The sequence below is a fragment of the Dendrobates tinctorius genome, unplaced genomic scaffold (genome assembly GCF_039654945.1).
Source record: "Dendrobates tinctorius isolate UK_male_01 unplaced genomic scaffold, ASM3965494v1 ptg000157l, whole genome shotgun sequence".
In the NCBI taxonomy this organism is placed as follows: Eukaryota; Metazoa; Chordata; class Amphibia; order Anura; family Dendrobatidae; genus Dendrobates; species Dendrobates tinctorius.
The window spans coordinates 12637294-12650786 of record NW_027361824.1 but is presented as its reverse complement, the minus strand read 5'-3'; the positions used below and the strand labels follow the sequence as shown (position 1 = coordinate 12650786).

Here is a 13493-nt window from a genome sequence, read left to right as displayed (position 1 = left end):
CAGCAGAATAGTGAGCGCAGCTCTGGAGTATAATACAGGATGTAACTCAGGATCAGTAATGTAATGTATGTACACAGTGACTGCACCAGCAGAATAGTGAGTGCAGCTCTGGAGTATAATACAGGATGTAACTCAGGATCAGTAATGTATGTACACAGTGACTGCACCAGCAGAATAGCGAGCGCAGCTCTGGGGTATAATACAGGACGTAACTCAGGATCAGTAATGTAATGTATGTACACAGTGACTGCACCAGCAGAATAGTGAGCGCAGCTCTGGGGTATAATACAGGATGCAACTCAGGATCAGTAATGTAATGTATGTACACAGTGACTGCACCAGCAGAATAGTGAGTGCAGCTCTGGAGTATAATACAGGATGTAACTCGGGATCAGTAATGTAATGTATGTACACAGTGACTGCACCAGCAGAATAGTGAGTGCAGCTCTGGGGTATAATACAGGATGTAACCCAGGATCAGTAATGTAATGTATGTACACAGTGACTGCACCAGCAGAACAGTGAGTGCAGCTCTGGAGTATAATACAGGATGTAACTCAGGATCAGTAATGTAATGTATATACACAGTGACTGCACCAGCAGAATAGTGAGTGCAGCTCTGGAGTATAATACAGGATGTAACTCAGGATCAGTAATGTATATACACAGTGACTGCACCAGCAAAATAGCGAGCGCAGCTCTGGAGTATAATACATGATGTAGCTCAGGATCAGTAATGTAATGTATGTACACAGTGACTGCACCAGCAGAATAGTGAGTGCAGCTCTGGGGTATAATACAGGATGTAAGTCAGGATCAGTAATGTAATGTATGTACACAGTGACTCCACCAGCAGAATAGTGAGTGCAGCTCTGGGGTATAATACAGGGTATAACTCAGGATCAGTAATGTAATGTATGTACACAATGACTGCACCAGCAGAATAGTGAGTACAGCTCTGGGGTATAATAAAGGATGTAACTCAGGATCAGTAATGTAATGTATGTACACAGTGACTCCACCAGCAGAATAGTGAGTGCAGCTCTGGGGTATAATAAAGGATGTAACCCAGGATCAGTAATGTAATGTATGTACACAGTGACTGCACCGGCAGAATAGTGAGTGCAGCTCTGGAGTATAATACAGGGTATAACTCAGGATCAGTAACGTAATGTATGTACACAGTGACTGCACCAGCAGAATAGTGAGTGCAGCTCTGGAGTATAATACAGGATGTAACTCAGGATCAGTAATGTAATGTATGTACACAGTGACTGCACCAGCAGAATAGTGAGTGCAGCTCTGGAGTATAATACAGGATGTAACTCAGGATCAGTAATGTATGTACACAGTGACTGCACCAGCAGAATAGCGAGCGCAGCTCTGGGGTATAATACAGGACGTAACTCAGGATCAGTAATGTATGTATGTACACAGTGACTGCACCAGCAGAATAGTGAGCGCAGCTCTGGGGTATAATACAGGATGCAACTCAGGATCAGTAATGTAATGTATGTACACAGTGACTGCACCAGCAGAATAGTGAGTGCAGCTCTGGAGTATAATACAGGATGAAACTCGGGATCAGTAATGTAATGTATGTACACAGTGACTGCACCAGCAGAATAGTGAGTGCAGCTCTGGAGTATAATACAGGATGTAACTCAGGATCAGTAATGTATATACACAGTGACTGCACAAGCAAAATAGCGAGCGCAGCTCTGGAGTATAATACATGATGTAACTCAGGATCAGTAATGTAATGTATGTTCACAGTGACTGCACCAGCAGAAGAGTGAGTGCAGCTCTGGAGTATAATACAGGAGGTAACTCAGGATCAGTAATGTAATGTATGTACACAGTGACTGCATCAGCAGAATAGTGAGTGCAGCTCTGGAGTATAATACAGGAGGTAACTCAGGATCAGTAATGTAATGTATGTACACAGTGACTGCACCAGCAGAATAGTGAGTGCAGCTCTGGAGTATAATACAGGAGGTAACTCAGGATCAGTAATGTATGTACACAGTGACTGCACCAGCAGAATAGTGAGTGCAGCTCTGGAGTATAATACAGGATGTAACTCAGGATCAGTACAGAATACGGTCTAAAGTGGCCATCCCCTTTCAATATTTCTTTATTAGTGGGCATTCCTGTGATCAGTTTTTGGCAGCAATTATTGACAATAAGGAGGAGCTTACTGTCACAATTGTGAAGAGAAGCCCACCAGTTACCTGTACTCGCTCCGCTCCTCCGGCTTCACTACTGGCCACTCCTTCTTCAGGTACTGACTGGCTAACTTCTGAATTGTCTGTGGAAACAAAAAAAGAAATGTTAAGACGACGGACGAACGTATCATAAAAGGAAAAAAAAAAAAAAAAGTCGAGGATGGGCACACTACAAAAATAGACCAAAGGTGCTGCAATATGTAATTACTGTACAAAAGAAAAAGACTCTCATACAAATAAACCTGTGCACCGCAAACATCAAAAAAACCCACAACCCTTCCCTGCATTTCCAGAGCCTCCTGGCAGCATCTGCTTAGGATTCCTCATTATTTGTGGTATTTCGTATATGCTTTGCTGCTTTTTGATCTCTATTGTGCCTCATTTAATTTTTTTTTTATTACCGTTTCTTATTTCCATTTTTGTCTGGTTTCACTGTTGGGTCACGTTGTCCCTTTTATTAGTGCGGCATTTGAACTCCTATAGTCAGGGGTCGTACCCCGAATTTTACATTTTGGTTACACTCAAAAATCCCTATGTGGTTAAAGGAGTTAAAGTATTTTTAATCTGTTTTATTTTGTATTTTTGATCAAATAAATGTACTCCTTCAATTTCTGATTATATTTGCGGGTGTGCGCAGGGGTCTAAAAAGGGCTAAGAGAATCGGTACACTACGGAGCCAGAGATGAATGAAAGCTCAAACTTTGAATGTGGAACAGATTTAATAACTAGGGCAGGGTTGTCTCAGATTATTTTATATGGGCGAGCGGAATAGAATATCTCAACATTGCAAATATCTCTGCGCCCAGGTTCAAGCTGCTTCATGAGAAATACCGGTAAATACTGGAAATTTACATGTGATTACATCTGAATGTTTTGGCCATCGTTAAACAGAACGTCGCCATCTATCCTCAGCCTGGTATGTAACACACCGCCATCTATCCTCAGCCTGGTATGTAACACACCGCCATCTATCCTCAGCCTGGTATGTAACACACCGCCATCTATCCTCAGCCTCGTATGTAACACACCGCCATCTATCCTCAGCCTGGTATGTAACACACCGCCATCTATCCTCAGCCTCGTATGTAACACACCGCCATCTATCCTCAGCCTCGTATGTAACACACCGCCATCAATCCTCAGCCTCGTATGTAACACACCGCCATCTATCCTCAGCCTCGTATGTAACACACCGCCATCTATCCTCAGCCTGGTATGTAACACACCGCCATCTATCCTCAGCCTGGTATGTAACACACCGCCATCTATCCTCAGCCTCGTATGTAACACACCGCCATCTATCCTCAGCCTCGTATGTAACACACCGCCATCTATCCTCAGCCTCTTATGTAACACACCGCCATCTATCCTCAGCCTGGTATGTAACACACCGCCATCTATCCTCAGCCTGGTATGTAACACACCGCCATCTATCCTCAGCCTCGTATGTAACACACCGCCATCTATCCTCAGCCTCGTATGTAACACACCGCCATCTATCCTCAGCCTCTTATGTAACACACCGCCATCTATCCTCAGCCTGGTATGTAACACACCGCCATCTATCCTCAGCCTGGTATGTAACACACCGCCATCTATCCTCAGCCTGGTATGTAACACACCGCCATCTATCCTCAGCCTCGTATGTAACACACCGCCATCTATCCTCAGCCTGGTATGTAACACACCGCCATCTATCCTCAACCTCGTATGTAACACACCGCCATCTATCCTCAGCCTCGTATGTAACACACCGCCATCTATCCTCAGCCTCGTATGTAACACACCGCCATCTATCCTCAGCCTCGTATGTAACACACCGCCATCTATCCTCAGCCTGGTATGTAACACACCGCCATCTATCCTCAGCCTGGTATGTAACACACCGCCATCTATCCTCAGCCTGGTATGTAACACACCGCCATCTATCCTCAGCCTCGTATGTAACACACCGCCATCTATCCTCAGCCTGGTATGTAACACACCGCCATCTATCCTCAGCCTGGTATGTAACACACCGCCATCTATCCTCAGCCTGGTATGTAACACACCGCCATCTATCCTCAGCCTCGTATGTAACACACCGCCATCTATCCTCAGCCTGGTATGTAACACACCGCCATCTATCCTCAGCCTCGTATGTAACACACCGCCATCTATCCTCAGCCTGGTATGTAACACACCGCCATCTATCTTCAGCCTGGTATGTAACACACCGCCATCTATCTTCAGCCTGGTATGTAACACACCGCCATCTATCCTCAGGCTCGTATGTAACACACCATCTATCCTCAGCCTGGTATGTAACACACCGCCATCTATCTTCAGCCTGGTATGTAACACACCGCCATCTATCCTCAGCCTCGTATGTAACACACCGCCATCTATCTTCAGCCTGGTATGTAACACACCGCCATCTATCTTCAGCCTGGTATGTAACACACCGCCATCTATCCTCAGGCTCGTATGTAACACACCATCTATCCTCAGCCTGGTATGTAACACACCGCCATCTATCTTCAGCCTGGTATGTAACACACCACCATCTATCCTCAGCCTCGTGGGATCATGGCTGTGACTCCATCTGATTTAAAGGGCTAGTAAAACATGCTGCCTAGCCAGAACGTCCGGCGTGGTCAGCAGCCACATGGTCACACCGGCCGGGACACCTGACAAAGCAAACGCCACCCGGGCAGAAAGACTGAATCTAGAACACTAGTGTGTATGTACAGTAGAAGGGGCCCAGGCAGCAGCGATGGGGGCCACAAAAGGAGACCTCACCTCTACCCCAAGAGGAAGCACGTGGAACGCCTCATTTATCAAGTCTCACCTCACAGCTCCTGCACCTGTATTTACACAACATTATGCAACTACTTTGCTTTATTATACATCTTGTACTATATAATGTCTACTCTAGTCACATCTAAAGCTGCATATTCAATTCCCCCGGCTGTCACAGTGCATCACTACATGCCTTTAATTTTACACCACTGTGCAAGGCCTCTTTTACAGAAAAAAATAAAAAAAAAAGATTCTGAACCAGCAGGGAGCGGTGACCTGAGAGCACAGCAGGTATGAGAATGCAGCTCTGGGTGTGACTGGAGTAATCAGGAAAGGCGACGCAAAACAGCATAAAGGGAAAACTGTACAAAAATATATGAAAGCTCAATGTAAAAAAGTTTTATGTCGGAAATTCAGAATCGTGGATATTAAGGATTAACACCATGTACAACCCCCACTAAAAAGAACTTATTTAATAAACATAGAAAATTATAAAATATTTAGGGGATATATATATATATATATATATATATATATATTTACATCTTATGTTTTAGTTATACTTTATATTATTATATATACTATTTTTTATCAATTTTTTAAATACTTTTCTCTTTTCACATTTCTTTAGTTTTTTTTCCTTTGTAATATTTATATAAATTTCAATTATTTTGTATCACTATTTTTTTTTCATATTTTAGGGTTTATTACAACCTTTATTTTCAGGTTTTTTTTTCTTTTTTGAAGTTTATATATTAATTTGTCTATTTGAAGAAAAAAAAATATAATAATAATAATATATACCGTATATACTGTTAAACTGTAAAGTGCTGCGGAATATGTTGGCGCTATATAAAGATTATTAATATATATATATATATATATATATATATATATATATATATATATATATACACACACATACACCGTATATATATAATAAAAGAAATAAAAAACTGAAAATAAAGGTTCTAAGAAAACCTAAAATATGAAAAAAATAAAAAGTGATACAAAATAAATCGAAATTTATATAACTATTACCAAAAAAGAAAAATCTAAAGAAATGTGAAAAGAAAAAATGTATTAATAAAATTGATACAAAATAGTATATAGAATTATATGAATAAGAAAAGCTAAAACATGAAACATGGATTTTTGTGGTAACTCACCGTAAAATCCTTTTCTCCGAGACCCTCATTGGGGGACACAGCCCACAGTCCTGTGTCCCTCCAATGAGGCGAAGGAGAAAAGATATTAAAAATAGCAAAACACTAAATCCTGTTACAAAACGGATTACGAATTAGATATTATTTTGATACATTTATTTAAATATCAAAATAATCTCTATAAATATTTATTATCTTTTACACTACACCTAGAGATATAAAATATCTGAAGATGGATCTTTAGTCTTATTTGCAGCCTTCTAGTTCTCCAGGTCGGTGGGACGCCATTGATGAGTCTACGACGTGGATTTATTGACCAATAAATATTTGTCCTCCCCAATAAAACAAACCTAGGACATCCTTTTATTCCGTGCAGCCGTACCCAGGGCTGGCGAACCTAGGACATCCTTTTATTCCGTGCAGCCGCACCCAGGGCTGGCGAACCTAGGACATCCTTTTATTCCGTGCAGCCGCACCCAGGGCTGGCGAACCTAGGACATCCTTTTATTCCGTCCAGCCGTACCCAGGGCTGGCACTGCCCAGGAATGTCGCCCCCCCCGTACATTTCGATGTCTTATGGGCTATAAAGAGTTTATGTAACAAGTATCGACCAGCGGAGACGTTTATGGGAAAGATCCAGGAAACCCAACAACAACTGCAGACCGGTGTTGCCCGGCTCCGAGGAGCACAATGACTCGCTCCACAGATGGGCAGCCACACCCCCTATAAAATGACACAGGGCCTCAAAAATGAGGATGAAGATTAAAGACAATCGTTCACATCTAAAATTTTGCTTAAAATATTGTTTCTGATTAAAATAAATAAAAACATTTAGAAATAAAAAAAAATCTGATTAATAAGGCAGCGAGAAGGAGCAATGTGATGTTTGGGATCCTCAGGCATCTTTACCACTATATTAGTTCTTGTTTATTGAAAAACCGAAAGATTTAGGACAGACTGGCCATAAATCTTTAATAAAAGGACCCGAGGATCATTGTCTGACTTAACACAACACAGGGTGAAATGTCGCACGGTGTCATCCCCCATCCAGACAGCTTCAGTAATCAGATTTATCCCCATTAGAAAAAAAAATTAATAAAAATCCTCCTTTGTAAAGAAAAGAAAAAAATTCCTCTCTCCCTGCTGAAGATCCTTAATGGTGCAAGCGCCAGTATTGCCTTCATGACTGGTCGCAGCTCACATTTAAAATTAGGTCACAAAAAAAAAAAAAAAAGGGTATAAAGTTTTATCACTTGTTTGGGGAACGGTCCTGACTGCTTGCGTAAGTAATGTGATGCTGACTGTGCTGGAGAGTGCGCGGGAGTCCTAGGGCAGAGGTCGCGGCGTTCCTAGGAAATAAGGCGTAGGAAGCAAAAGATACAGTAACGTGAAAAGATAGAACAGATAATATATTAAGAATGAAGTCACGGGACATTAAAAAAAGAAAAAAAAAAAAAAAGTCTAAAAGAGGCCGCGATAATTCACATAATCTGACCCATCATGACGGCCAATTATAAGAGCGCCAGAAAGAGAGAAATGTGCATACCGGATACAAAAATTTTTCTAGATTAAAAAGAAAAAAAAAAATGGATAAATCTTAATATAGCTCTGGCTGTGGACAAGGAACACATATGATTTGCGATTATTTCTCTTAATTCGATATTCCAGTCTTAAAAAAAAAAAAAAAAAAAAAAAAAAAAAAAAAAAGGGATACGGACTCATGTGGACTCATTGCCCACTTGGGCTGGAGGGGCAGCCGTTTTGGACTTACACCCACTCTTATAGCAGCTTTTGCTTCTTGGATCAGTCCCCATTAGAACACTGACATTTTTTGCCTTTCCTATTACTTTCAGCCATGTCCGGGCCATTCAATTTTTACTCCACCATTTGGTGTTTGTTCTACTGATTGGTTGGGAATTTTCGTATTGGCCCATTGGATACCATAGCCTACTAGCAGTGATCTCTAGCATAGATCATGGTCACATGATCATATTAATGATTGTACTAACGGCAAGATTATGGCATGTCAATGAGGTTTGTTATTGGCCCTTGAAGCTACAGTTTAGCAGCCGTGATCTTTAGTGTCTGATTGTACATGCTTGATTGCAGCAGTATAATTCATAAAATGAGAAAAAAAAAAAAAAAAAAAAGATGATGCTACTGTTAAATCAAGGTGTTTCTATGGAAGCAACATTTTGTGCCATCCCCCCAGGGCCCAAACACTGGGATTCAGCACGTTCCTGCATTCAATTATATTTGCATCCGTCAGCTGCTGACATCACTGTTGTGCTGCACACGCGGGAAAGACACAGGGGATGTAAGCTCTCCATGGTGGAGCCAAAGACCTAAAGGACTCTTACTGGAAATGGCATGAGGGGCGAATGTTAGCTTGATTCCGGTGCAGTATTCATGTACTGATGGTGGATCTGGTGCAGTATTCATGTACTGATGGTGGTTCTGGTGCAGTATTCATGTAGTGGTGGTGCTTTGGGTGGAGCATTCCTGTACTGTTGGTGTGTCTGATGCAATGTTCCTATACTGATGGTGGTTCTGGTGCAGTATTCATGTACTGATGATTGTTCTGTTGATATATTCCTGTACTGATTGTGGGTCTGATGCGGTGTTCCTGTACTGATGGTCTTTCTGGTGCAGTGTTTCTATACTGATGGCGTTTCTGGTGCAGTATTCCTATAGTGGTGGTGCTTCTAGTGATGCATTCTTGTACTAATGGTGGTTCTGGTGCAGTATTCATATAGTGGTGGTGCTTCTAGTGATGCATTCCTGTACTGATTGTGGGTCTGATGCGGTGTTCCTGTACTGATGGTCTTTCTGGTGCAGTGTGCATATACTGATGGTGCTTCTTGTCTAGTACATGTGGTGATGCTGGTTCTGATGCTGTGTTCCTTTACGGATAGTGATTCTAACACTGCATTCCTGGACCCATGGTGGTTCTGATGCTATATTCAGGTGTTGCTTGAACTATTGCATCACAAACCTCCCAAAATGTATTTGGTTTCCTACACTCTCCCATTTCCCCCCACAAACAAATGTATTTACATTTTAGCATCATCGTAAAATCGTACTGATCTGGAGAATTATAGTCACAAGTCATTTTAACCATACAAGAAATACAGTAAATGAAAAACCCAAAAACCTAAATGACATTTCTGTTTATTCACAGCAGGTAACATTTCAACATTTTAAATATACGATTTAGAAAATACTAAAATATATACTATATTGTGTGTGTGTATATATATATACACATATACATATATATATATACATATATATATATATATATATATACACACATACACATATATATATATATATATATATATATATATATACACACACATATACACACACAAAAAAAATAATTAAACAAAAATGCAAAATAAAAAGTACAAATAAAAAATGATGGTATACACATGTACACAGACCCTTTTATTGATTTTTATAATTAAACGATATGGAGATCCATATTTAATAAACCATATATACATTGTTCCCTGCGTTTCTCCACCTCCTTATTTTATTGAGTCTCGGACAAACTGGGCTGTAATTAACGGCTTCATCACTTGACGCAAGGAACAAATTACAGCAGACACATTCCAGATACAATAGATTATTCTATGCAAATGACATGTTTTCATTTCTCCTCTGCGTGCCCACCCCCCCTAATTCATATACATGAGGGAGGGAAAACAAAGAGCCTGTAGAGCACTTAGGGAATTAAATGCCCAGCCTTGTTAGGTCACCCCTGGAGGAATTCGCCTAATTTGCGGCTCGTCTCAATTCCTGGTGGAGAAACACTGGATTGGGAAGTTTCCCACTGGATCTTTTTCTATTGTCGGCTTCAAATTCCACGTTGGGTTGCGATCGCATGTCACTTTATCTTGCTGCAATTTGACCACAATTTTTTTTTTAAAAATAATAAAATTGCTGCAAAAAAAAAACTTTCTGAAATTTTCCCATGAGAAGTTTTTTTTTTTTTTTTGTACGTGACCAGATAAAAAAATGTAGGAAAAGCTATGTCAAATATTCAGGATCTGGATCACACTTGTTCCATGCATCAGAATTCCAATCGCAGTCGGAATGACTGTAAAGTAGAACCCCGGAGAATGCAACGTCTTCCGTTCCCCGTATACCGGAAAGGCAGCCGCATCTGTTTTGTTTCTGACCCCAGTAAATATCTAAGCATTTGCCTTGCAGCATCCAATAGGTTAATAATGAGGATTCAAGAGGATAATGCTGACACAGAAACCCAGATAAAAAAAAAAAAAAAATCACACAGTCAGAGGATCATTGGTTCCGGCCAGGTGGCTGCTCTGCCCGTCCAGGCTGCCATTCATCGCACGCCCGCAGCCGCCTTAAATACGCTTATGTTAATTCCTGGTGTTTCCTGCCAGATTCCCAGGAACTGATCGACAGAAGATCTGAGTGTCAGAACAGAGAGAAAAGGAGAAATCCTGACATTACTGATTCTATACCAGGGAACACCATTAGTTTTCCCAATCTTCCTAGCTGGATATTAGATAGCGCTTATAAAAAGAAGCACTTGTGCAATATTATCCGCTTTCCAATATTCAGCCATTCCTGACGTATAAAGCTTGATGTCTAAGAGGACGACCACCGCTGCTGTCAATCTTATAAGCCGTGCGCTGAAGCAGACCAGGATTAGGAGGTATTTACATGCTCCAGCTTCAAAATAGTGCTTACAAGCTCCACAGAAATGAGCTTGTAAGCGCAGTGCATACCATACAGCAAAGCAGCCATGGTCGAGCTCCAAAAACAATGAGCTGTAAACAAAAAAAAAAAACAAAAAAAAAACAAAAAAAAAAAAAGGAAAATCAGTAGAACAGATGAACATTTTAGCTTGAATTAACAAGGATCATCTGATAAATAACCACTTCTAAAAAGTGGAGTATCTCCTTTAGGGTCCCCCAAACACGCTGGTGGGAGAAGACGACTTATATGTCAGAAGAGAATGGTTGACCCAATGACTGTTCAGGCGTAAGATATCTAATGTCTACAAGTATCAGAGTAGACAGTCATTTAATATGCCAGATCAAACTGCATTAATCACTTTAATAAATCACAATTTAAGACGGCGGCCTAGATGGGAGTTTCACCTGACTAAGAATTACACAGAATTGATAGATCTGCCCCGATATGTATAATTATGCGACTGCTGAGATATTAGTTGTCTTTACTTTTAAGTTAGCCATTAAAAATGCATGGACCAATAAGGAATCTCAGTTCTTGTTTCTTCTAATAGCTAACATGGTATAAAGATAAAATGTACTGCCTCTTATCTAGAGAATGCAATCTATAATACCACCAACTATGTACAAGAATATAACTACTATAATACTGCTCCTATGTACAAGAATATAACTACTATAATACTGCTCCTATGTACAAGAATATAACTACTATAATACTGCTCCTATGTACAAGAATATAACTACTATAATACTGCTCCTATATACAAGAATATAACTACTATAATACTGCTCCTATGTACGAGAATATAACTACTATAATACTGCTCCTATGTACAAGAATATAACTACTATAATACTGCTCCTATATACAAGAATATAACTACTATAATACTGCTCCTATGTACAAGAATATAACTACTATAATACTGCTCCTATGTACAAGAATATAACTACTATAATACTGCTCCTATATACAAGAATATAACTACTATAATACTGCTCCTATATACAAGAATATAACTACTATAATACTGCTCCTATGTACGAGAATATAACTACTATAATACTGCTCCTATGTACAAGAATATAACTACTATAATACTGCTCCTATGTACAAGAATATAACTACTATAATACTGCTCCTATATACAAGAATATAACTACTATAATACTGCTCCTATGTACAAGAATATAACTACTATAATACTGCTCCTATGTACAAGAATATAACTACTATAATACTGCTCCTATATACAAGAATATAACTACTATAATACTGCTCCTATATACAAGAATATAACTACTATAATACTGCTCCTATGTACGAGAATATAACTACTATAATACTGCTCCTATGTACAAGACTATAACTACTATAATACTGCTCCCTATGTACAAGAATATAACTACTATAATACTGCCCCTATGTACAAGAATATAACTACTATAATACTGCCCCCTATGTACAAGAATATAACTACTATAATACTGCTCCTATGTACAAGAATATAACTACTATAATACTGCTCCCTATGTACAAGAATATAACTACTATAATACTGCCCCAATGTACAAGAATATAACTACTATAATACTGCCCCTATGTTCAAGAATATAACTACTATAATACTGCTCCTATATACAAGAATATAACTACTATAATACTGCCCCCTATGTACAAGAATATAACTACTATAATACTGCCCCTATGTTCAAGAATATAACTACTATAATACTGCTCCTATGTACAAGAATATAACTACTATAATACTGCTCCCTATGTACAAGAATATAACTACTATAATACTGTTCCTATGTACAAGAATATAACTACTATAATACTGCTCCTATGTACAGGAATATAACTACTATAATACTGCTCCTATGTACAAGAATATAACTACTATAATACTGCTCCTATGTACAAGAATATAACTACTATAATACTGCTCCTATATACAAGAATATAACTACTATAATACTGCCCCCTATGTACAAGAATATAACTACTATAATACTGCCCCTATGTACAAGAATATAACTACTATAATACTGCTCCTATGTACAAGAATATAACTACTATAATACTGTTCCTATGTACAAGAATATAACTACTATAATACTGCCCCTATGTACAAGAATATAACTACTATAATACTGCTCCTATGTACAAGACTATAACTACTATAATACTGCTCCCTATGTACAAGAATATAACTACTATAATACTGCCCCTATGTACAAGAATATAACTACTATAATACTGTTCCTATGTACAATAATATAACTACTATAATACTGCCCCCTATGTACACGAATATAACTACTATAATACTGCCCCTATGTACAAGAATATAACTACTATAATACTGTTCCTATGTACAAGAATATAACTACTATAATACTGCCCCCTATGTACAAGAATATAACTACTATAATACTGCCCCCTATGTACAAGAATATAACTACTATAATACTGCCTCTATATACAAGAATATAACTACTATAATACTGCCCCCTATGTACAAGACTTGGGTCGTTCTACGTTTTGGACAGTGCTGGTTATACAGCCTAACTGCAGCAGG

The 13493-nt window shown here is 39.1% G+C and overlaps 1 protein-coding gene across 6 annotated transcripts in view; it reads right to left on the bottom strand.

The window, feature by feature from the left end:
• Positions 1 to 13493, bottom strand: part of FCHSD2 (FCH and double SH3 domains 2) — a 231382-nt gene that overhangs the window by 55989 nt on the left and 161900 nt on the right. For all 6 annotated transcript variants that reach the window (XM_073548582.1, XM_073548579.1, XM_073548580.1 and 3 more), the window contains exon 4: positions 2235 to 2311. In XM_073548582.1, coding sequence (XP_073404683.1) covers positions 2235 to 2311 — 77 coding nt within the window. The remainder of the gene's footprint in view (positions 1 to 2234; positions 2312 to 13493) is intronic.